At 44.8% G+C, this 26,565-nt stretch overlaps 1 protein-coding gene across 5 annotated transcripts in view; it reads right to left on the bottom strand.

Annotated features, from left to right (window-relative positions):
- RALGAPA2 (Ral GTPase activating protein catalytic subunit alpha 2) overlaps positions 1 to 26,565 on the bottom strand; it is a 398,803-nt gene that overhangs the window by 288,500 nt on the left and 83,738 nt on the right. For 4 of the 5 annotated variants that reach the window (XM_088477338.1, XM_088477335.1, XM_088477337.1 and 1 more), the window contains 5 exons: positions 25,134 to 25,274; positions 23,866 to 24,003; positions 21,085 to 21,179; positions 13,433 to 13,523; positions 5,643 to 5,819 (listed from right to left, as the gene is read on the bottom strand). In XM_088477338.1, the coding sequence (XP_088333464.1) occupies positions 5,643 to 5,819; positions 13,433 to 13,523; positions 21,085 to 21,179; positions 23,866 to 24,003; positions 25,134 to 25,274 (642 nt within the window). The remainder of the gene's footprint in view (positions 1 to 5,642; positions 5,820 to 13,432; positions 13,524 to 21,084; positions 21,180 to 23,865; positions 24,004 to 25,133; positions 25,275 to 26,565) is intronic. The other variant, XM_088477336.1, reaches the window with a different exon arrangement.

The following is a 26,565-nucleotide window of genomic DNA, read 5'->3' as shown; positions in this document are numbered from 1 at the left end:
AATTAAGGAGCCCGTCAGTAAGATCTAGGACTCTGCAGGATCTTTTTAGAAGCCAGAAAATGTGTATTATTTGTCCTTAGTAGAAAAGACTATAATGTAGAAGGGTAATAAGTTACTAAACTTTACTTTTTTAACTGAACCCAGAGATTCAACTAACATCAAGCATATTTTATCTTTATGCTTCATATATTATAGTATATATTTCAGAGATTACAAATTTGATGAAAATTGACAAAACAACAGAACAGTGGCACTCATTGGTCAAAATATCGACGCACTTATATGGATATACCAGACAATGCCAGCACATTACTCAATTACAGCTATACAGAGCATGTATTGTTTCCAAAAGAATTGTTAAGCAAAGTGTCCGTTTAACACAGAAAGCCTATTTGCTCACAGTGTAACAGTCAGGTCTCTCTGGTAACATCAATTCAGTAGCTGGGAATCCTAACAAATACTCTCAGACTATAAAGTGTTTGGTGTAGTCTCCAACAATGGGTTAAAACAAAGCAAATGATTGAATGTGTAGATGCTCTTACATTGGAGAGTAAGTTCCAGCTTTGCATTTGCCGGTGCCAGAATGAATGAGCGGTTATAAGTGGTATCTTAAATTCTATACAGCCATGCCAAGAGCACAACAATAGATGGTTTCTTATTGACAAATAAACGCCAGATAGGCTGGGACCGCTGCCGACGCTCTGCAGCCTCCTCGCACCTGTCTCCTCTACCTTACACTTTTCTTTTAATGACTGACTCAGAGCAGCAGCTGCATGGGGTGAATGAGACAGTATCTAAAGGGCTCGCCTCTGATCTAGCGCACACAAGACAGCGTGCGAATATCCACAATGCCGATAAATAGGGGCAAGCATTCATCTCGCAGGTTGCAGGAATACAAGACACTGTGTAGCAAATGGCAAAATGAGGAGAGATAACAGCGTCTATGTCAACAAAGCCATTGTACGGGTTAGGTTACAATCCATGGACTGGAGCAAAGAATAATACGTGTATGTGTGAACACCTGCCAGCAGCTTCAGGTCTCTGTCAGGAAGCAAGTTATAACTTTGGACAAAGCATATGCACTGTACATCTTCAAAGCCCTGGCGGAGGCAGCTGATAGTCAGACACAAAACAGCCTCTTGTTCCATTCAGTCATCTTTTACACCCCAGCTACAACAGGTCAGGTGATTCCCAGTATGCAGTAACCACTGAACGATCATTATTTTATATCTGGTATGTTATGTGTCAGACCAATTACTGTACTTTAAGTCATGGCACTGCAACCATCTACCAACACATACTGGGCCTGATTTGGTGTTGCATGTAATGCTTGGTATACACTGGCTGACATATCGGCGGTTCAATTGAACGGCTAAAATATCATGGGTGCGTCAGCCCGGGTGTACAGACGATTTGTCTGTAAACTACATCGTTCACAGACATATCGCGTCGGCTGTGCAGCACAGCTGTTGGCTGACATATCTGCACATCGTGCTGTTTGTACGGAAGGTTAGACGACCGCCCGGACACTTGCTGCAGAGGCTGCGGGGAGTGGGGCACGATGTCTAACCATACGCGCACGCAGGGGGGGTTTCTGAGTACCTAGAAACCCCCCCTGGCCGCCGCTCCATCGCCGCGCAGCTAAACAGCATTTTTATATTTTTTTTTATTAAAAGGAGCTGCTGGAGCCGCAGGAGCAACTGTGCCTGCGGCTGGAGCTGGGCTGGCTGACTGTAGGGGGAGCTGTTGCGGCAGCGCGCAGCTCCTCCTAGGAAGGATTGACTGCAAGAGGGCCAGGCTGTGAGCTGCCGCCAAGTGACTGCGTTACCGGCACTTTCTCCTGGACCTGGAGCCAAGGTGAAGTTATGTGGGGGGTGCCCAGTGGGAGAGGAGCCGCCGGCGGGGGTTTACTGTCAGCACGGGGGGGGGGGGAGGTTGCCAGTATGGGTGTTTAATAACTGACGCTATACTTCTTTGCCTGTGCTTATGTTCGTTTGTGAAAGATGTGTGTGTGTATGTATGTGTGTCAGTGTTGGTGTGTGTGTCTGTGTGTAGTCTTTGTGATTGTCTGTCTAGGTTACAGTGTGTGTGTGTCTGCTTGCGTGTCTGTGTCATTGTGTGTGAGATGCCGAACTGACTGTCCATCATCCAAATATATGTATATACTGTGTATGTGTGTATATATATATATATATATAAATATAGTGTGTGTGTGTGTGTGTGTGTGTGTGTATATATATATATATATATATATATATTTATACATATATATATATTTATACATACATACACTTCTGCTGGCACTCTGAACAATGCTGTTAAAACTTGATCCTGTGCCAGAATCCAATATCATACACCTCCAAAAAACAAACGGCACTAAGACACTGGTGTAAAGAACAATAGATTTTATTGTAAAAAGATCAACAGTTTGTATGGTCCTGACGACAAGCTATTGTTCTTTACCCCAGTGTCCTAGTGTAGTTTGTTTTTTGTAGGTATATACAGTATTTGGAAACCCCCCTTTATAATTCCTGCGTTTGCCAATGTCCCACTTCCCCAGCCAGATGGCATAAATGGATGTTAAGTCTGTATGAACAACCATCATCTGCAGATAGAACTTTCAGGTGTGTACCCAGCTTAAGTTCACCTGAGTAGCCTGCAAATCCATCTGTGGATGGATCTCGCAATTTTTATCAAACTGCGCATGCATCGGAGCCTGCACGCTCAACTCAGAGCAATTACGGGTGATTCAGAGTCCTATCTTCACTTGAGGCTGAATGGGTATAACTGGGCATTCACACAAGTGGCACGGGAATGCAGGGGAGGAAAAAATATGCCCCCACGAAACCGCAATCACGTACCATAGATATCTAGACAGCAAGGGGGCTTAGGCGCACACCCACTCCGCCACTTCCATCACCAGGGCCTGCTCATAGTCTTGGCGCATAAGTGTGCCGCGAGCGTGCAGACAGAAGTGTGTGCTAATCAGAGGTGAGAGTAATCAGAGATCTGACTTCAGATAGGTCGCTTACACCAAGGCTATGGCTGGGGAACATGCACGCTGTGATGATGGCTGCTACTTTTACAAGAGCATGAATGGGGCGGTGCTGTCTTATAGATGCTGCTAACTCTGAATACTGGCGGCTGAGATCAGCATTTATTTCCAAGCACGGAAAGTGGCCGCTTTACCTGCAACTCTGGATCAGGCTCATTGTGTTAATTATCAATGAAATGTCTAAAATAAATTGACAGTGCAGTAAGTATACCTTTACATTTACCTTCTCTGTCCTTGTCATCACAAGATAGGAATTACCAGGAAATAACGCACATACAGTCAGGTCCATAAATATTGGGACATTGACAGAATTTTCAGATTTTGGCCTCTATTCACCACTACAATGGTTTTGAAATGAAACAAACAAGATGTGCTTTAACTGCAGACTTTCAGATTTAATTTGAGGGTAATTACATCCAAATCGGGTGAACGGTGTAGGAATTACAACGGTTTCTATATGTGCCTCCCACTTTTTAAGGGGCCAAAAGTAATGGGACTATCAACTCAAAAGCTATTTCATGGACAGGTGTGGGCTATTCCCTCGTTATTTCATTATCAATTAAGCAGGTAAAAGGTCTGGAGTTGATTCTAGGTGTGACACTTGCATTTGGAATCAGTTGCTGTCAACTCTCAATATGAGATCCAAAGAGCTGTCACTATCAGTGAAGCAAGTCATCATTAGGCTGAAAAATCAAAACAAACCCATCAGAGAGATAGCAAAAACATTAGGTGTGGCCAAATCAACTGTTTGGAACATTCTTAAAAAGAAAGAACGCACCGGAGAGCTCAACACCACCAAAAGACCCGGAAGACCATGGAAAATAACTGTGGTGGATGACAGAAGAATTATTTCCCTGGTGAAGAAAAACCCCTTCACAACAGTTGGCCAAATCAAGAACACTCTCCAGGAGGTAGATGTATATGTGTCAAAGTCAACAATCAAGAGAAGACTTCACAAGAGTGAATATAGAGGGTTCACCACAAGATGCAAACCATTGGTGAGCCACAAAAACAGGAAGACCAGATTAGAGTTTGCCAAACAACATCTAAAAAAGCCATTACAGTTCTGGAACAACATCCTATGAACAGATGAGACAAATATCAACTTGTACCAGAGTGATGGGAAGAGAAGAGTATGGAGAAGGAAAGGAACTTCTCATGATCCAAAACATACCACCTCGTCAGTGAAGCATGGTGGTGGTAGTGTCGTGGCGTGGGCATGTATGGCTGCCAATGGAACTGGTTCTCTTGTATTTATTGATGATGTGACTGCTGACAAAAGCAGCAGAATGAATTCTGAAGTGTTTCGGGCAATATTATATGCTCATATTCAGTCAAATGCTTCAGAACTCATTGGACGGCGCTTCACAGTGCAGATGGACAATGACCCGAAGCATACTGCAAAAGCAACCAAAGAGTTTATTAAGGCTAAAAAGTGGAATGTTATGCAATGGCCAAGTCAATCCCCTGACCTGAATCTGATTGAGCATGCATTTCACTTGATGAAGACAAAACTGAAGGGAAAATGCCCCAAGAACAAGCAGGAACTGAAGACATTTGCAGTAGAGGCCTGGCAGAGCATCACCAGGGATGAAACCCAGCATCTGGTGATGTCTATGCATTCCAGACTTCAGGCTGTAATTGCCTGCAAAGGATTTGCAACAAAGTATTAAAAAGTGAAAGTTAGATTTAGGATTGTTTAGTTTGTCCCATTACTTTTGGACCCTTAAAAAGTGGGAGGCACATATAGAAACCGTTGTAATTCCTACACCGTTCACCTGATTTGGATGTAATTACCCTCAAATTAAATCTGAAAGTCTGCAGTTAAATCACATCTTGTTTGTTTCATTTCAAAGCCATTGCGGTGGTGAATAGAGGACAAAATATGAAAATTCTGTCAATGTCCCAATATTTATGGACCCGACTGTACATATGTTTAAAGAAAGCCACTAACATACAGTAAGTAGGGTGTGAACTAATGGTGAAAATCTACTTTAATACCAAGGCAGAAAGAAATACAATTTACAAAACGTCTTATGAAACCATTGAGCACTCCCAAAGCATTAAAGGCATTGTGTCTAATGTATGACGCCAAGGAGGAAATGCACCCACTTGCAGTGTCAATACAGCAATCGTGGTATTGTCATATTAACTGGATTTATATGAGAAGTCTTTGAAAAAAAAAAAAAGATAAAATGAAGTGCTACAGGAATAACCACTGAAACAATTGGTGTTAGATTTATTTATGGCGGAATACAATTCTGTGTCATGGCCACAAAGTGCCTTTGGAATAGAAAGGCGAAGTGACCTTGTGACAGTATTTTCGCTAATTTTTACTCCATAGAGGTGCACAGGAAAATTAGCGAAGACCACCTTGTGTAATAGATGGTAATGTGCGCAAGTCTGACACTGCGGTAATGTCCAGCTGAGCATCCTTAGTAAATAATTCGCCACATTCATTACAATGGGAGAATGTAGCATTTCTTGGAGAGAAAAAGAGTACCGATCAGACACAGTATAGCATCAAACATGGCGAACTCTTTAAATAACGATGCACAAAAATTTAGTATATCCACAAAATAATTACCTGTGAGAGGAGCAGCATCAGCAGGACTGAGCTGCAGCCACTGCCTGGCATCATGGTCAATGGCCACATCTGTGGGTGTACTTATCTCCGGGTCTTCCTCACAGTTCTGCCACGGCATTAGATAACTATCAGCATCCCGACTGTATCCATTTGTCACATCGCTGCTGACGCTCTCCACTGAAGTTAAAGTTAAGCAGAGTTAATAAGGAGTCACAACGAAAATATTAGAACCTTGCAGGCATGTTGCTATAAATTCCCAAACCCAGCCGCCATAATGAAAAGCTATAAAAACTGATTAGAGACAGGGTTAGGAAGATCTTATGATACATTTCCAATTACCGTGATTTTAAGGAGCAGAATTACAAAACTGTTCTACTATTTAACGATCATTCTCCCAAAATATCTAAACTGTTGAAGGTTCGATGCCAGAAAAAACACCAGTTTGCCAATAAGCTCTATATAGTACCAGGAGAATTTTATTTGAGTGATAAGACCGCTGTTGCAACACAATGCTTTGCAATGTGTTGTACTGTTGTTCTGCTCAATTATTTATGTACTTTGTTAGGACTGCAGAACGCTTATGATGCCATATAAATAAAGGATAATAATAATAATAATAATAAAAAGTGGGATTTCATCACATTGGAATTTGTGACACATGAAGATATTTTGCGTACTCATGAAGAGAAAGCGTAATAACCCTATAGACTACCATTACATTATTACCATCTGTTCTTTTGAATGCTTTCTCATGCTTGCAAGAAAATGACAGTTCAATCACATGTGTTTTCAGGTGACGTGAATATATTTAACTAGATTTATGAATTAGGACTGCACAGGGGATAACATGAAAGCCTTGCCGACCATATCACATCGCAATTGCAGGTGTACACTCAACACAGAAATATAAGGAGAGTCATGGTAAAACTCACCCTTGTTAACTCTCTTTCTTCGAAGTTCATAGGGAGACAATGGGTGGGACTTGGAGGAACGGACACCAACAGCAAAGCTTTTCAATCCCAGGATGCTCCGGTCCTTCCCCCTATACCCCGCCCACAGCCTGAGGGCAACTCAGTTTTGTTAACAAGCCCAAGGCAGGATAGGAGAGAAGGAAGATTGGTACACTGAAGAATCACACTCTCACACAGAGAAGGAAACAAGTGACCAAGAGAAAAACCCATAGAAACCAGGTGCGTCAGGAAGGGTGCCCTGTGGACCTTATGGACTTCGAAGAAAGAGTTAATAAGGCTAAGTTTTACCATAACTCTCCTTTTCTTCTTCAGGGTCCATAGGGCTCCACAGGGGAGACAATGGGTATGTCCCAAATCAGTTGTTCATGGGCCGGGACGCTCCTGAGCTGAGAGGAGAACCCTGCGCCCGAAGGAAGCATCCTTGTAAATGTATCAAAGACATAAAACCTAAGAAAGGTGTAGACAGAAGACCACGTAGCCGCCTTGCATAGCTGTTCAGCAGAGGCGCCACTCCGGGCAGCCCACGAGGGACCCACAGAGCGAGTAGAATGAGCAGATACTGTAGCTGGCACAGGAAGGCCAGTCTGTGCGTAAGTCTGTGAGAAAGTCATGCGAATCCATCTGGCCAGAGTTTGTTTGTTAGCTGGCCATCCATTCTTATGGAATCCATATAAGATGAAGAGGGAGTCTGATTTCCTGATGGAACTAGTGCGGTCCACGTAGACCTTTAGAGCACGGACCACATCCAAAGAGGCCTCACCTGCCAAGAGGTCTGGTGATTGAAAGACCGGAACCACAATTTCTTCAGTAATGTGGAAACGATAAACCACTTTGGGAAGGAAGCCCAAGCGCGTTCTAAGAACAGCCCTGTCCTAATCAAAGAGTAAAAATGGGGAGCGACATGAAAGGCCCCTTAATCTGATACCCTACGGGTAGATGCTATAGCCAGAAGAATTAGAGTCTTCGCAGTGAGCCACTTGACATTCACTGATTCCAAGGGTTCGAATGGAAGTGTACCTGAAGTGCATGGAGCACCACTGACATATCCCACGGAGCCACAGGAGGGACAAAGTGAGTTTGTATATGTAGAACACCCTGCAGGAAGGTGTGAACATCCGGTAGAGGAGCAATTCTGTGCTGGAACCAGATGGACAGAGCAGAGATGGGCACTTCCAGAGATGCTAGGCGGTGTTCAAGATCCAATCCAGCCTGAAGAAAGGCAAGTATTCTAGAAAACTTAAAAACTTGTGGGTCATAGTTTCTAGGGGCACACCACTGAAAATATGTATTTATGCCATACCCAGTGATAAATCCTGGCAGAGACCGGTTTACGAGCTCTGAGCATGGTCTGGACCACAGAGCTAGAAAATCCCTTAGACCTTAGGATGGATGTCTCAAGAGCCAAGCCGTTAAAGACAGGCAGGCCAGGTTCGGATGTAGACAGGGACCCTGAGACAAACTGTCCGGTCGTAGAGGAAGTTGAAGAGGAACATCTATGGAGAGACTTTGAAGGTCGGAGTACCAATGGCGTCTGGGCCAAGCCTGAGCTACCAACAGGACTGTGCCCCCCTTCCTGTTTGAATTTAAGAAGAACTTGAGGAAGAAGGGATATTGGAGAGAAGAGGTACGCCAGCTGGAAGGTCCACCTCACAGATAATGCGTCCACGAAGGTCGCGTTGTGGTCCCTTGTCCTGGCTCCATATACTTGAAGTTTGTGGTTGTGTCTTGGGCCATGAGATCCACATCAGGTAGACCCCATCTTTCCACCAGAAGCTGAAAGACGTCTGGATGTAGAAACCACTCTCCTGCATGGCCATTGTGACGGCTGAGGAAATCCGCCTCCCAATTGAGAATTCCTGGGATGAACACTGCGGAGATGGCATGGAGATGGCGTTCGGTCCATGTGAGAATACGGGACACATCTGCCTTTGCTGTGCCTCCTTGGTGATTGATGTAGGCCACTGCAGTGGCGTTGTCGGACTGTACTTCTACTGGCCTGCTCTGAATAATAGTCTGAGCCAGAGTGAGAGCACTCTAGATGACAAGACCGTCTCGGCTGGAATCCAGCTGCCCTGGAAAACGTGCTGGCCGGTCACCGAGCCCCACCTGCAGAGGCTTGCGTCTGTGGTTAGGAGTCCACAGTCTGGGACCCGAAAGGGGCGTCCCTTGTTCAAGTGGGACATCTGTAGCCACCAGGCTAGGGGCAGGCAAACCTCCGGCAGGGGCTCATCATCTAGGATCTGAGCAGATGAGGCAGTTCGTTCCACCTGGAGAGGATCAGGTGTTGTAGGGGCATAGAGTGAAAATGGGCAAACTCCACCATGTCGAAGGTGGACACCATGGCTCCCAGGGTCTCCATTGCAGAGTGAACTGACACTCGGCGACTGTGTAGTAGTCTACGCAGTGCTGTAATACTGAGATTTTTTTCTGTCGTTAGATTCTCTGAACCTGTAAGTCCAGGAGGGCTCCCAGATGTACCATTCTTTGAGAAGGTGTCAAGGAAGACTTCTTGCAGTTGATCAGCCAACCGTGCGTTTGAAGAAAGGCAATGGTTATCTCTAGATGGTGGTAAAGAATTTCTGGGGAGCTGGCCAAGAGCAAGAAAGTCTAAATATGGGAGCAGACTGATCCCTTGATGACGAAGATAGGTCACAATAACTGCCATGATCTTGATAAAGACCCGAGGAGCCGCTTAAAGGCAAAAAGGCAGAGCCTGAAATTGGTAATGTTACTGTAGTATAGCAAACCAGAGATATTGTTGATGAGAAGGCGCCATAGGTACATGTAGATAAGCTTACTGAATGTCCAGAGACACCATAAATCCTCAGGCTCCATAGCCAGGATAATAGAGCGGAGGGTTTCCATACGAAACCTGGGCACCCTGATAAACTTGTTCAGAGACTTGATATTGAGGATAGGCCGATGAGACCCGTTGGGCTTCTGAACTAAGAAAAGGGTAGAATAATAGCCCTTCCCTCGCTGTGCGGAGGGGAACGGAATTATTACTCCTGAGAGCAGTAAGGACTGAATGGCCTTTTGGAGGAGCAGGGCCTTGCGTGGGTCCGATGGAGGGCCTGTGCAAAAGAACTGCTTGGGGGGTTGACTCAGGAAGGATAGGGCATATCTGTGGAAGACCACTTCTCTTACCCAGTCTGATGTGGTCGGATGCCAGAACTGGGCGAATTGAAGAAGACGAGAGGCGTGCCCCATCAGGCTTAAGGCTTTCCCTCAGAATTGGTAAGGTGACGTCTAGTAGCCCAGGTCTGTTTGATCCTGGCTTGGAAGCCTTAGTTGATGCTTGATGCCTTGAAAAGGACTGACCTTTCCTTGAGGACGAAAGGACTGAAAGGATGACATCCTAGGCTTCGCGTTACATGCAGAGGGCAGGAACGCAGTCTTGGAAGCTGTCAAGGTCGTCACAATTTTGTCCAATTCTGGGCCAAACAGAATATCCCCTGAATAAGGAAGAGACTCTAAAGCCTTTTTAGAGTCCGCATCCGCCTCCCATTAGCGGAGCCAAACGATACAGCGGGCTACTATAGAAGTGGCAGATGCCTTGGAGGCTATGAGAGCCGTCCCCATAGCTGCTTCACCCAAATAGGAGGCTGCATCTCTAATGTGAGATATGTAGGACAGCTGCTCCATCGAAGCATCAGAGGAAAATGTCTCTTCTAGGGCCTCTGCCCAACTCTCAATGGCCTTAGCCACCCAGGGTGTAGCCCTAGCAGGACAAGTAATAGCTCCTGTAAGAGAGTATATAGATTTTAAAAAAAGCTTTCATCCTTCTATACGTAGTCTCCTTCAAGGAGGTTGCAGTATGGATAGGTAAGGTAGCATTTTTAACCAGACGTGCCACGTGAGTATCCACTGCTGGGGGAACTTCCCATTTAGTGCAATCAGTAGCGGGTAGAGAGTAAAAGGAAAAAAACGGTTAGGCAGCTGAATTTTTTTTACTGGGCATATTCCATGCCTCACTCATATGATCAGAGTGAGGGAATTCTGGTAAAATTCTTTTTTGTCGTTTAAAGGGGATGTAGTCGGCATCCCGGTGTGCAGGATGTCGACGATCTAAAAACCGGTGCCGAAATCCCGACAGGTCGGGACCCCGGCATCAGTATCCCGACAGTCGGCATCCCAAAGGTAAGTATCAGGGTGTTAGGGGGAGATTAGCGTAAATTAGCGGGGTTAGGCACAGGGGAGGGAGTGTTTGGATTAGGGAAAGATTAGGTTTAGGCACTAGGAAGGGGGGGTTAGGTTTAGGCACTGGGGAGGGAGGATTAAGGTAGGGGTTGGGAAAATACTTTCCAGCCGTTCTTATGGGTGCCGGGATTCTGGCTGTCGGGATGCCGCTGTCTGAATTCTGAACAGCGGCATCCCAACAAGTGGGATTTCATACCCAACCCGTTTAAAGGATAGCCATTTTGCATTAGGAGCAGTTTCTTCTATTTGAAGAATAGATTTTACAGCTCTTACAAGTGCAGGTATATTCAATTTAGAGGGGGGTTCCTTATCTCCCGAAGGGGAGTCAGAGTGAGAGAGGTCTGCATCTTCTGCCTCCCCAGATGATAAATCAGAATCTGATAGCTGGGTAACCTGGAAAGATAACACAGCACGCTTAGTAGGTTTACTAGGTAAGGATCTCTCCTTCTGCAGCATTTGCTGAAAAGCTGTAGAGGTCTCCGCCAGACTCTGCGCTGGGTAGAAAGTATGTCTACCGATGGGGGAGGCAAAGGATTTGCAGGGAGTACCTGCTGTGGCTATTCCATAGGGGTAGCTACCACAGGGACCATTAGATGGTCCGCAATTTTTGCCAGCACCTTTGAAAAAGTAGCCCATGGTGGATCCTGAGGAGAGGACAACGGGGCTGAAGGGCCCGGGGCAGTAAAAAACAATGCACAAAGACCATCCTGAATGAGGTCCTCTGAAGTTAAGCCTGCTGAACAGGACTTACAAGAGTGGGAAGAGCAGGCTGCTTTTCAGTCTTGCCTCTGCCAGACATAGCTGCAAAAATAATTTAACACACAATCTGGCACAGCGCAGTGAGCAACCCAGCTGTATGTGTAAAATGGCACAGTGTAGTGTGCAGCAGCGATATATAGTATGTGATAGCCCTCACAAATATATGGAGATGTGAGGTACAATGAACCCCCTATACCTTTATTATGCCAGGGTTATAGTAGAAGAAAGGGAAAGGTATAAGCTGACAGTCATATGAAAAAGAAAACAGACAGCAGCGCTAGCAAAAGTCACATACAATGCAGAATATACAATATAACTGCAGTGGGCACTAAAATCAACTACACAGACCGCAGTGGCTGGTGGGTTATAGCGCTGTATAAACTGGCCCTTGGGAGAGGTATACAGGCAGACTGGACCCAGCATTCCTGGAGACCTCAATGCAGAAAACGGTTGCCGTGAGTCTCAGAAGGGGCGGACGGTGAAGGAGGCGCAACACAGGGAGCAGCAAGACCGCAGTGGAATGGTGCTCTGTGCTGACTTTAACACTTTGCCTTACATATGCTCTGCACGAGTGCTTGTAATACCCTGGTGGTCTAGTGGAGTCCCAGACAAAGCGGTGTCCACATCAGCATGTCCGGTCTGTCTCCTAAGACCGGAGGCAAGACTGCGCATACACGCGGGTTCCCGTGAGCGGGTATCCGGCTTACCTGTCCCCTCAGGGCCCCACCGAGAGTACCTAGCCAAGGGTTGGTGTCACGGCGCTGCAGAGGGGTGATGTAGCAGCAGTGCAGACATCCAAAGAACTGCCTCGTCCGGCTGCTCATTAGTAGAATAAACCTAAAATTAAATCATAAAAATAAGTTTGGGCTTATAGCAGCCCCCTGCTAAAACGTGATCCAGCTCCTGCTGGATACCAACGAAACTTGAAATGCCCTCAGGCTGTGGGAGGGGTATAGGGGGAAGAACGGGAGGATTCTGGGATTGAAAAGCTTTGCTGTTGGTGTCCAGTCCTCCAAGTCCCACCTACACCTCATTGTCTCCCCTGTGGAGCCCTATGAACCCTGAAGAAGAAAAAGTGACTTTCAATATACTAAGTGCACATCTAGGGGATGAGTCTCAGTCACACACAAAGTGGCTGTAGTAGCGGGCAATTTGGAACCCTCATTTACCACTTTATGCTAATGCTTTATGCACTTTATGCTAATCCGAGTGAATGTCCGCCTTCCCCGTACACACGACTCGGAACAGCACGGACCATTACATACACACCCACAAGACAGGGCAGTATTGTATGATCGCACTGTCGCCTCCCTGAAACGCCTACTTTAACGGAAAGACAGATCTGGTCAAGTTTGGTTTGGAATAGAACAGAAATGCAAAAATGCATAGAGTCACATCTGCGTCTGCACTTATACAACATGTCGCAGTTTGCGTTCATGCACAGACCTTTGTCTTTCTCACAATCAGGCCCTGTCCACTTGGATATGAAGGATTATAAAAGTTATACACTAACAAAAAGTGTTCTACCTATACAGAGAGAACAGGCACGCATGTAAACCTCCAGTTTAATCCATCTCTCATGAGTAATAATGTGGAAGGAACATGCGGCTTATATATAAATCAGGCCTGCGTATCGACTATGCTATGAATTTTAAAAGATCACATGGCTTCTGAGTTTATTAAATGTACTTAATCAATACTTAAAAGCAACATTGGCCAAACTTTCTATACTTTTATTTTTATATTCCAAATTACAGAGGCTGTAGAACTATAGCAGCCTGGATCTGGCTAGTTTTTGGGGTGTTTAGCCCTTCTTAGTGTTTATGAAGAAATTAAGTCCACAAGATCAAATTTGTTTACCTCTCTCACGATCAGCGCTTTTCCCATTGGAGTGCTGAGAATCTCCATGCCACTCTAATTCTGCAGGACTGCTGCTCCGCCGAACCATTATCTACGGGGAGAGTAGACCAGAAACTTCAATATAAAGGACTTGTCAGTCAGCTCACCCATTCACAAGGTCTTCTTTCAATAGAGAAACAAAATTCAATTAAACATTTGTCCTCTGTCCAAAAATGTTTGCAACAGACGTTAAAGTAAGAACAGTTCTGCCAAACTAAACACTTAAAGACCAGAGTTACTTATTTTGCTCCTCAATGGCCAGACCTATTCTCACATTCATGAGATGAGGCGACTTCACTGATATACGCTTTGCAGTATTTTTACTTTTTACTGCTGAGGTCGGGACATACTTTCTTTTGGGAGAATATTAGACAATAAAATGACATTTTATTTTCTGGACAATATACAAGGAAAAGGGGCCCATTAAATTACGGAGAACCTTCACATTTACAACAAATATACAAAAGAATATAGTTTCCAGAATGCAGCAACATCAAATATGTCCTGTAATATATTTCATATTTTATTTATTTTTTTCTTAACCACGAATGAGAACTTAAGAAGTCACCAGTAGGCCTCCCTTACTAGCACTTAAAAGGTCCAAGTTATATTAATCTAGAGGATAAGAGTCAAGCCATCTTTTATTATGGCCAGTTTGCCTGGATGTATTAGTGCAGACTGGCAGTCAAGATCAGATTCAGGCCTACCCTGTGTAGGTAACAGAGGAGAGGTCAATGTATTGTCAGTATTTCCCTTAGCGATGTAGAAGAGCACAGCACTCTGCAATGAATAATAATAATTATTATTTTTGTACACTTTTCAGCAATTGTGAGGTCATGAACCAGGCAATGTGGGTTCTGGCACCAAGACTGAAACCTCACATCATCATGTGATAGATAGTCTGATCATCTCACCTAAGTACTGGCTGCAGCAAAGCAAAGTGAAATCAAGCAATAAATACAAAATAGAAGTACTCTACAGTCAATACCTCCTAGCTCTGCATGCCTGCATGAACTAACAAAAAACCCAGCTTACTATATAAAGCACAGCAGAACAATGAGATGGTGTATGAGTGCCGTGTTCTTAGGAAGAATTAAATAATAGATAACAAAGAGCTAAATAAGATACATTGGGATATAGGCGCAAAACAGGGGCACACGAGCAGCATGCAACTAAATGCCTCTCAGCAATGTACCAATCTACTATATAAAAGCGAAAATTTCTCCTTCTGTCTTTCTATACAAATCCACAGTTTACAAACCACGATCTTGAAATTTTACATACGAGCGTATTAAAACACGATGGAGGCAACTAAAATTTTTTTTAAATAAAAATGAATTACTGTTAATTTTTAATTAATGAAAAACCACAATTTTTGCATAGAATTCGCCCTCTACAGGTCAGGTACGGAAGTACAAAATGATTTAGCTTACCATATATACTCGAGTATAAGCCGACCCGAATATAAGCCAAGGTACCTACTTTTACCCCAAAAAACTGGGAAAACTTATTGACTCGAGTATAAGCCTAGTGTGGCAAATGGCAGCAGCTGGTAGTGCCCCCAGTAGTAATTCCCCCTGGTTGTGCCCCCAGTAGTAATCCCTCCTGGTAGCGCCCCCAGTGGTAATCCCCCCTTTCAGTGCCTCCAGTAGTAATCCCCCCCTGGTAGTACCCCCAGTGGTAATCCCCCCTTTTAGTGCCCCCGGTAGTAATCCTCCCCTGGTAGTTCCCCCAGTGGTAATCCCCCCTTTTAGTGCCCCCTGTAGTAATCCCCCCCTGCTAGTGCCCCCAGTGGTAATCCCCCCTTTTAGTGCCCCCTGTAGTAATCGCCCCCTGATAATGCCCCCTGTAGTAATCACCCCCTGATAATGCCCCTGTAGTAATCGCCCCCTGGTAGTGCTCCCTGTAGTAATCGCCCCCTGGTAGTGCTCCCTGTAGTCCCCCCCCCCCCTAGTAGAGAGAGACGTGATAAGAATTAAAAAAAAAATAAACACTTACCTGAAACTCCCGCTCCCGCCGCTGTCCGCTCCTCCGGCCGCTTTGCATGGGAGAGATGTCGTCATGACGACGTGTCTCCCATCACCCACTGCGGGAGCCGGAAGATGGCTCCCACAGTGGGAGCAGCAGCAGCCGCTGAGAGTCTGACAGACTCTCAGCGGCTGCTGATTACATCAAACACACAGCTGCCGGCTCCGGCGGCTGTGTGTTTGGCAGTGTGTAGCGCTGACCGAACTCCGTCCGGTCAGCGCTACACTTCACTCGAGTATAAGCCGAGGGGGTACTTCTTCAGCACATTTTTTGTACTGAAAAACTCGGCTTATACTCAAGTATATATGGTATCTACTATTTTTTCTTTTCTATCTCTCTACTAAATCGAAATTACTGTTAATTTTTAATGAATTAAAAAACACAATTTTTGCATAGCATTCGCCCTCTACAGGTCAGGTACGGAATTAGAAAAGGATTTAGCTTATCTTCTCTACTATATAAAAGCGAAAATTTGTCCTTCTGCACTTCTGTCTTTCTATACAAATCCAAAGTTTACAAGCGAAGATCGTGACATTTTACATACGAGTGTATTAAAACACGGCGGAGGCAACTAAGAAGTTTTTAAATGGAAATTAATTACTGTTAATTTTTAACCAGGAGATATAGTGGCTCCTACCTGGACATTGGGGGTTTGTGCAGGAACCGGAGGATAAAGTGCCTCATTCCAGGACATTCGGGGATTGTGCTGGAACCTGGGGATATAGTGCCTCCTTCCAGGATATTGGCACATTACTATAACTACAGTTTTAACTCATTCTATATTCCCATACTGCTGGAAACAAAGTGTATTTGTTTTTCTGAGTACCCGCAGAACAAGGTGTTTATTAGGGTACTGCAGCAGCTTGTACTCTTTATGAATGATTTTATTAATGACACAGACCATGCTGGGCTGTCTGAAAGCCATAGCGGACAGGGGAAGCTCTTGTCTAGGATCGATCCAAATGAGGGATGCTTCCAAGAGAGCCCCCTTGCACATCTGAATTTGGCGTGGCCGGGGGGCCCTGCACTGCCATCAGACAGGGGTGCAGCAGTGCTAGACTGTGCACTAGGAGGAGCGGCAAAGCAAGAGGTTCTCCTTTATCATGCTGGTATGGAGGACAGGAGAAAACTACAGTTGGTTTCCTCCCCCCCTTGAACTTGGTCCCTCCCCGCTCCGGCTGCCATGCTGAGCAAGCTCCACCTCACTGGATTTGCCTCTGCCCGCTGAGGCAGGCCCAGCCCTTCGGTCTGTCTCCAGTGAGGGGCCCTCGGTGGTCATTTTATAAGTGCAGCTCCACAGCGGCATCCTCGACACACTGACTAGACTGGGACCATTTCTGCCAGTCCTACAGTAGACTCCAGATCAGCTCACCCTCCTGGGCTCCAGCTAGTCACAGAGTAAGGTGACTACCGGGCTATGTTGAGTTGTGTGTCAGCCGAGATCAATTAAGAATAAATGCAAGTACGTGCTGATAATGAGGGCTACCTGACCAAGTGTATGGATGGGGTGGTGCACTTATATGTATACGTGCAACTTAGCATACAGGCAAATATCAGCACTGAGGGCCTGACTCAACAGTGCACACAACTCCTGATTGATAGGCAGGGGCGGTTATGGCGTGTGATGTTCGCGATGGTGACCCCAGGCTGCGACCTCGGTTGCAGCGATGTGAACGCAGATGCAGCATGAGGTATCAGACACTTCCTGCTGCATTTGCATTTTAGCAAGGACGGAATTGCAAAGCTGCCTGTGTGCGGCTCTCCAATTCCGTCCTCTGCTGAATCAGGCCATTAGTGCCTTGCACGCAGTGTGAGTGTAATTGTGGCCGACATGCATGTAATTCTGTATTGGTTCCTTAGTGCTTAACATATTATGTTATTTCCCAGAAAATAAGCATTTAATTTGAAAGTTATGTATAAATTGTAATAAGTGCATACCAGATTAGTGGAGTAAATTTATTTAAAAGCCTTCACCATTTATATTAACACCTCGCTATATACTGCATGGCAAATATACAAATCACTTAGCTGCCTATGATTGGTCAGATGCATTGCTGTGAAAGCATGCCTACTCTCTTCCTGCTGCTGGTTATTCAGATCAAGCATAGCCAGAGACTGGGTCAGTGTGCGCTCTCTCAGGTCTGTCACCTGTATAATAACCAGTCCTAGCTACCAATGCTGAATATCACATTTAATCTGCCCTGATCTACAACTGCTATTGGAAACCAGTAGCAATATAAGGGAAATGCGAAGGATCTGGGTCTGCAGCTAACAAAAAGTTAGTCAGGCAAGTGATTTTTAATTAACTGTGCATGTGGCATAGGTACAAGCTAGCGTCTTGATGGTATATATAAGTGTAGTCATTACAAACTCCATATTTATGGTTGTAACTGTAGAGAGAGATTACACAAGATATATAAAACACTCAGAAAGCTTCCTTCTGTCCTTTTAAGTGGCTTTTGTGATGTCATTAAGGAAGCTATAGGGCCTTATTAAGAGTCAGTGTGAAACTAATTATCATTTTGTGATTTTGTTCTTTTAGAATTAGTCGCATCTCTGTAACCTTTTCACAGTCGGTCGCATCAGCCGTACTGGAGCAGCGACTCCCTCCGCTTGTCGTATCTGGGAGAGAGAAGACTGGCATCCGACTAGAGGCGTGGGTTCACGAGATAGTACACAAAATGGTAAAAATTACAGCACGCAAAAGAAATACAGCAATCAACAATAACATTAAAACCACTGACAGGTGAAGTGAATAACGCTGATTATCTCGGTATGATGGCACCTGCCAAGATCTAGGATATATTAGACAGCAGGTGAGCAGTTCTTGAAACTTGATCTGTTGGGAACAGGAAAACCGGGCAGAGCATCTCCAAAATGGCCGGACTTGTGGGTTGTTCCCAGTATGCAGTGGTTGGTACCTATCAAAAGTGGTCCAAGAAAGGACATCTGTTGAACTGGCGACAGGGTCATGGAAGCCCAAGGCTCACTGATGCGTGAGGACCAAAGGCTAGCCTGTCTGGTCTGATCGTATAGAGGAGCTGGGGAAGAGACGGCGCAGGATGCACTATGGAAAAAAGGAAAACCAGCGGAGGCAGTATAATGCACTGGGCAATGATCTGCTGGGAATCCTTGGTTCTGGCAATCATGTGGATGCTACTTTGACACGTAGCACCTACCTAAACATTGTTGCAGACCAAGTACACCACTTCATGGCAACGGTATTCCCTGATCGCTGTTTCAGCAGAATGATCTGCCCTGCCACACTGAAAAAAATTGTTCAGGAATGGTTTGAGGAACATGACAAAGAGTTCAAGGTGTTGACTTGGCCTCTAAATTCCTAAGATCTCAATCCGATCAAGCGTCGGTGGGTGGGATGTGCTGGAAAAACAAGACTAAGCCATTGAGGCCCCACCTTGCAACTTACAAGACTTACAGGGTCTGCTGCAAACGGCTTGGTGCCAGATACCACAGGTTACCTTCAGAGTTCTTGTGGAGTCCATGTCTCAACAGGTCAGAGCTATTTTGGCAGGAGGGAGACTTACACAATATTAGACAGGTGGTTTTAATGTTATGGCTGATTGGTGTATATTAAAGTCAATGGATGGACAATACACCTAGGACCTAAGTGGTATGGAGCATCAGACTTCCTCTACGAATCAGATGCCAATATGCTAGCTTCCCCCCATCCCCTATGTACATTAATGTGTGCCTGCGATAAACGCGGCTTCCTTGTAATGAATTATACTTTTTATACACTGCTCCAGTTGTTTTACAACATTTGAATAAATGGGTGTGTTTTTAACAGTTGCGACACTGGACAAAGTCAGCATTAGCAGTTTCACAATTATCATTAATTTTTACACTTACACCAACCTGAGCCTGCATGCCCATGCTGTACTTGAGTTGCAGTTAAATTGTATTTAAAGATTTCTAGCGCGCTGTCAAGAGAGCAGCTGGTAAAGGGGTTGTCAGCCCCTGTACAGTCAAAAAGAGAAAATAGAAATGATACCAGAGCTACCTTAAGCAAATATAAAAAGATGGACCGTTAACCATATAAGTACATATTTATTCTAAAAAGGATAAAAATCACCACACAAGTAACTTAATATAGCACAAACACTCATGTGGCCACTATAAAAATAGAAAAATAATAATGCAAAAATATGACCAATATGAATAACTGGCTCCTGTAGGGATCAAGTTTCTGTTAGGACTCACTCTGGTCGTGACCAATGTCAGGTCAGGAAGCCAGAATGATGCTCAACGCGTTTCAGCCAGCTTCATCAGGAGCATACTTGAGTTGCAACTGCACGCCCACTTCAGTCACACTGATGCCCACTGTGTGTTCAAACCCATTACAGCCCCCTAGTCGCAGCAAGTCTCATGTTAAATTTGAGGCAAAAAAAAAAGGCCCGGACTGTGTAAAGATGCACATTCACAGTCAAATTTGAAACAAACTTGTTCTCTCAAAAAACTATGGCCCTCATTCAGAGCCACTCGCTAGCGGCAGTACGCTCGTTCCGAGCGATGTTCGCACATCTGCACATGCGTACGGTTTTTAGTACGCATGCGCGAACCAGTCAGTGCGGCCGAAAATCGTTGGTACGCAATATAGCGAGGGCCTGCTATTTTGAGTGACAGAATGAGGCATATGTGGGTGGTAACAGGGGAAGGTGCTTGAAAACGGGGAGTGGAGATCCGAACGCAGGCGTGCTTAAAGGTCAAAACGGGCGTTTTAAGGGAGTGCATAATTAATACAGCAGCGTCATTGACCACGTCACTTGGTTTTTTTTAACTCAGAACTGCTCGCAAAATAGCGGTTGAAAACACCAACCACAAGAATAGCGAGCAGTTCATACGCTGTACGATGTACTCGATTAATCTAATAAATAGCGGACATGACGTATGGTGCGTGCGGCCAGGGGGCGTTTTTATCAAATAAACGAGCGTATGTTTTGCTCGCTCGTTCAGACTTAGAGGTGGGAACAGACTGCAATTTGCGAACGGATCATTTGAATAGCCACCCCTTGTTTTTGAACGAACGGCCACAAATAGCGAACGGCTCTGAATCAGGCCCTATATGCATACTGGGGAGTTCCCATAAAGATCTACAGGTTACTGTTAACTATTTACAACAAAAGTATTTGAATGGGGTTTACTTTAATCTGGTTGACAATGCGGAGTCGGAGAAGGAGAATATACAGAACTTGTTTAAGGGAACCTTGCTGCATTAGAACAGGGAACCTTAGAGAATAATGTTGTCCCCAATCCTTTCAGCGATCGTTCGATAGATCAGCCCACCGATTCAGTATTTATATGGTAACTTAATTGTGCATTATTTATTTATATGTATTCAGTATCTTTGACATCCCAATCTGTTACTCATTTATGGGATTACTGTATATATAGAGAAGACCATTTACTCTGTAAAATTATTTCATAACATTTTAATCTTAAACAATCAAATCACTGGTTAAAATTAATTTACAGTTTAAATTGAATGCAGAATATGTAGTAATTATTCCGTTTAGTCAGATTAGATTTATGGCGTTCTTTAGTAAGGGGTGGTGTGCGTTTCTTACCACTGGCCTGTCTGTATCTTTCGTTGTGACTTCTGGGGGGTCCTGAGAAGGATTAGAGTCTGTAGAACAATCATTAGTGTTTTCCATTTTTTGATCTGTAGAAGTTTGATAATGAAAGGATATACAGGTTAATTGTACTGAATACTATTTAATGGTGAGTTCTGACATCTTGCTAAAATAAACATCCTGAAACGAATATTACAATAAAACAGGCATGCCTGGAACGCGGATCTCTGCTCAAATGTAATTATTCTACATATATATCTCTCAGCAAGGGAAGTCTCCATAATCGGCTAGGGACGTTATTTTGTTGATCAATTTTAAAAAAATCCCTCTTTAGTAACACATAGCTGTTCTGACCTGTTACAAACCCTCAGAGTAACAATTAGCTAAATAAAAGAGTCCCTGCTAAATTCCACAGTCTAATATTACTATTATTACTGACAATAAATACAAACCAGTGGTGCATTAGCGACATCTATACATTACACAAATAACCAACTTGTAAATGTATTAATCATTTACCTATAATTAACATCAGAGGCCTATAACAGTCGAAAACCCAAGGTTTCGGCATGTCCGACAGACCGATAATTGTGGTCAGTCGCGGAAATACACTGTACAATTATCTGGGCATTCCCAATATCCTGCTGATCGGTCAGATAATCTTAGAGCAGTGGTTCCTAAACTTTTCCCAATCACGGCACCCTAGAGTATCTGCATTTTTTCCACGGCACCCCTAGACCAAAAATTTCTTATTGAGAAATTCAGCAAAAATTGAATTACCGAATATACTCGAGTATAAGCCGAGTTTTTCAGCACATTTTTTGTGCTAAAAAAGTACCCCTTCGGCTTATACTCAAGTGAAGTGTAGCGCTGACCGGACGGAGTTCGGTCAGCACTACACAGCACAAACACACAGCCGCCGGAGCTGGCAGCTGCGTGCTTGCTGTAATCAGCAGCCGATGAGAGTCTGTCAGACTCTCATCGGCTGCTGCTGCTCCCACTGCGGGAGCCATCTTCCGGCTCCCGCAGTGGGTAATGGGAGAGACGTCATGAGTAATGACGTCTCTCCCATGCAAAGCGGCTGGAGGAGCTGTTAGCGGCCGGACCAGGTGCGAGGGTTTCAGGTAAGTGATTTTTTTTTTTTTTCTTATTACATCTCTCTCTACTGGGGGGGGGAGGACTACTGGGGGCACTACCAGGGGGCGATTACTACAGGGGGCACTACCAGGGGGCGATTACTACAGGTGGCACTACCAGGGTGCGATTACTACAGGGGACACTAACAGGGGGGATTACCACTGGGGGAACTACCAGGGGGGGATTACTGCAGGGGGCACTACCAGGGGGGGATTACTACAGGGGGCATTACCACTGGGGGCACTACCAGGGGGGGATTACTGCAGGGGGGACTAAAAGGGGGGGGTTACCACTGGGGGCACTACCAGGGGGGGATTACTACTGGGGGCACTGAAAGGGAGGGTTACCACTGGGGGCACTACCAGGAGGGATTACTACTGGGGGCACAACCAGCTGCTGCCATTTCCCACCCTAGGCTTATACTCGAGTCAATAAGTTTTCCCAGTTTTTTGTGGTAAAAGTAGGACCTCGGCTTATTTTCGGGTCGACTTATACTCGAGTATATACGGTAAGTAAATTGTGCTTATATGTCACCCTTAGGTGCAGTTATGTGGTGGGTGACAGGACTGCGCTTATTTTTGTCCACATATTTTTTGATTGACAGCCATTAGCACTGGTTTTGCCTATCACACTGACTAAAAATCATTTTATTTAGTACTGGACCACCAACCGAGGCACCCCTGCAAGAGCCCTGAGGCACCCCAGGGTGCCACAGCACCCAGTTTGGGAACCACTGGTATAGTGTATGCCCAGCAGGGCATACGGTCTAAAGATACCCCAATCTGCAATGTATTAGGATGCCCACCCATGGCTTTGCAAATCCAAGCATCTAGGTACAGAGACGCAGTATCGTCCACAGATTGTTTGATTATCACAGTTCTAAGTAACCCTATGACTTTCAGTGCATCCAGGATAGCAGGCACACAGGCTGCTGTGCTGGGCACGGTTTTAGTTATAATTTTTCTTTTATTTAAACTTGGACGGCCAGCGGGGGCGCTGCAGAGGCAGCGCTCATGTCAGCTGCTCCATCACCCTGCTCCGGGACAGCTGGGACACAGCTTCAGCCGAAGCACCAGGGCCGTAACAGGTAAGAGGCTCACCGCACTGCAGGGAGGCAGAACAGTGATGATCCCCTTCCAATGGGGGAGGCCATCAGAGGGGATGGCAGTAGGGACCCAGTTCTCTGCGCTCACCCAGTGGACCACCAGCGACATAGTTGTAAGGGGATGCCGGTAAAAATGGCAGCAAGACCCTGAGAGTCAGTTAGTCAATCATGGGGGGGAGGTGGGGGAATTATCTTGCCTTCCTCTCCTTCCCCCAGCCTTTTGGCATACTCCCTTCCACACGGCAGCTCCCAAAAGCGCACAGGTTAAGAACCAAGAGGATGGAGGGAGCTTTGTCGTGAGAGCTTACAGTCTAAAAGAGTTGGGGGTAAAATTGGGGGTGAACTAGGAAGAGATAACGAAAATTTAGGTTCAGGTATTTTTCCCTCACCCCGTTTCTGTAAACGCAGCATTTGGGCCACGTGAGATTACGCTCTACAATGAACTGAGTATAAGTCATTGTGATTATCGTTTATAAAAGTCTAGTGTGATAAATAGTACTTGTGATTGCTCTATTACAGTGGTAGAAACTCGCCTTGTAATGACTCAGGATATGACTGCTCTGCTATATCAGAAGTACTGCTACAGCGGGTTAGCTCCTGTGGTTCATGATTGCCCAATGTGCCAAGCTCAGAGACAGCAACCCCCTCCTGTGTCTGCTGCTCATCCACTTCTAAAGAGTAGAAAAAAAATAATCATAATTAAAGTGGTTAAAACTCAAATAAATAAATGGAAAGTCCCCACCGATCTAAAACAAACAATACAATTTATCATGTATTAACACTATCTTTAGCCCCACAACACAGTTCAGTTATTGCTGGTTTTCAGCCAAGTACTTGTTAATCCAACTAGGCTTGTTTTTGCAACTGGAGAGGTCTTCACATTCAACTGTGCAACATTTATTTAGGAATTGAAAATCTTGAAATAGGACAGAATAGGAGGGTCATCATAAGACCCAAAAAGTCACTTTTTAATTGTCTTATTATAATTAACTTTTAGGCGATAACAAAAGAATATAAATACTTCACCAGAATTTACTAATAGTAATTCAACAAAATCCAGTGGTTAGCTATATATCTTCTGTATCTCTATGTAGTTATTTGTCACGATTGACTCTTCCAGTGTAGCAACTACATAAGAGCTCCCTACTGCATAGAATATAATCTATTACCATTAGAAAAGAACAGTACCCCACTCTATAAAAACATTACCATTTATTAATATATTCTAAGATCAGGATGCACACATAGGGCTCAATCCAATGGTTCGTGAAGGGTACGATTTGCCGTTGCTATGGGGTTAAAACGCCGGCAACGGACGTGAACTCGCACTCCTCGTGACCTGCTCTGAGCTCGAATTCGCACATTTTTACTCAAAGTCCTACGGGGCTGTGAGCACTTTTGTGAGAGTTTGGGCTGCTGTAAAGTGTGACTGTTGCTGCGACATCTCAAATCCGCAAGATCATTGCGGCTAATTGGACTGAGCACACAATAGTGAACATTTTGTTACTACACAATTTCAATAAGTCAACATTTTAGAAACCGGTTAGAAGTATAAGATATCATGCATGTATCTCTTAATGGTCATTAAAACACAACACTGATTTAAAAAAAACACCAATGTTATATGAACTGTAATAAGCAGAAGTAGTATAAAGCAGCAGTGTGAGTTAAGATTAGAGCACAGCAAAGGCCTCCTTACACACAGATCAGCAGGATATACTGGAGGATAAGGAGCCAGAGAGCAAGCTAGTCTGGGAGTACAGTGAGTGATCAGGGGAGAAGGAAGAATCAGATACAGTACCTGAAAGCTTTTGAGAGCAAGAAGCATAAGAGATACCAGGTAAGAGAGAGCTCACAGTGTGAAGGAGATGTGGAACACTTTTAGCTGCTGGTAAAGCCTCATACAGATGAACACAGTTGCTGATAGACTGACTTCGCTTGGCTTTCATAGGAGAAGAAACAGCAGGGAAAATAAGAAAATTTGTCAAACATCACTTAACTAACAGCTGATGGTTGTAAATAACCAGCGCTACATAGATATATGCTGGATTAGCGGCATAATAACTCAAACTCATTATATATGCATTATATATATATATGTACATTTTATTTATAGAGCGCCACAACTGGTCCGCAGCTACGTACATACAGTAAAGGGTACACAGAGCATTACAAAACAGTAACCAAAATATAAACCAAACACAAGTAACAATTAGCAACACAATTCTCCATACACAGTACAGCTCTGAAGGTGAAGGCTGTCATAGAAGTGCTAGAGAAGAAGGCTGTGAGACAGTGGGGAGGAGGACCCTGCTCCAAGGAGCTTACAATCTAGGGGAGACGGACAGATGACATGAGGCATGAGTGTGTAGAGGGGGACCTGAGTGCAGGAAGTAGGCGAGGTAGAGTTGGCTGAGGCGGAAGGGACAGGGACCTAGTAACATGGTTATGTGGTGCAAGGTATGCTTTGATGAACAGGTGGGTTTTCAGTGCACGTTTGAAGCTCTGCAAGGTCGGGGAGAGCCTAATCGAGTGAGGGAGCTCATTCCAGTGAAGGGGGCTGCACGCGCAAAATCTTGGATACGAGCATGAGATTAAGTAACCAGGGTGGAGAGGTAACAGTCATTGGCAGACCGAAGTGAGCGGGAGGGAGTATGTAAGGAGATGAGGTTGGAGATGTAGGGAGCAGTAGAGTTAGAGAGGGCCTTGTATGTGAAGGTGAGGAGTTTGAAGAGGATCCTGTAGGGGAATGGGAGCCAGTGCAAGCTTTGGCAGAGGGGAGCAGCAGAAGTGGAATGGTGGGAGAGGAAGATAAGGCTAGCTGCAGCATTGAGAACAGACTGGAGGGGAGCAAGATGGCAACGTGGGAGGCCATTAAGGAGAAGGTTGCAGTAGTCAAGCCGAGAAATGATTAGTGAATGAATAACCAGTTTGGCAGCATTCTGGGAGAGGAAAGGCCTAATGCGAGCGATGTTGCGTAGCTGGAACCGACAGGATTGAGCCAGAGATTGAATGTGGGGGGTGAAGGAAAGGGTGACACCCAACAGCGAAGTTGGGGGACAGGGGTGATGAGGTGTTGTAAACAGTGATAGCGAGATTGGTTGGATTGGAGACTTAGGGGGGAAAATTATGAGTTCAGTTTTGTCCATGCATATGTGTGTGTGTGTATGTATGTATGTATGTATGTATGTATGTATGTATGTATGTGTGTGTGTGTGTGTATATATATATAT

This window comes from Taudactylus pleione, unplaced genomic scaffold (assembly GCF_031769625.1).
Source record: "Taudactylus pleione unplaced genomic scaffold, aTauple2 ptg000201l, whole genome shotgun sequence".
NCBI classification, from domain to species: domain Eukaryota; kingdom Metazoa; phylum Chordata; class Amphibia; order Anura; family Myobatrachidae; genus Taudactylus; species Taudactylus pleione.
The sequence above is the reverse complement of the archived record's forward strand: the minus strand, read 5'-3'. Positions and strand labels throughout refer to the sequence as shown.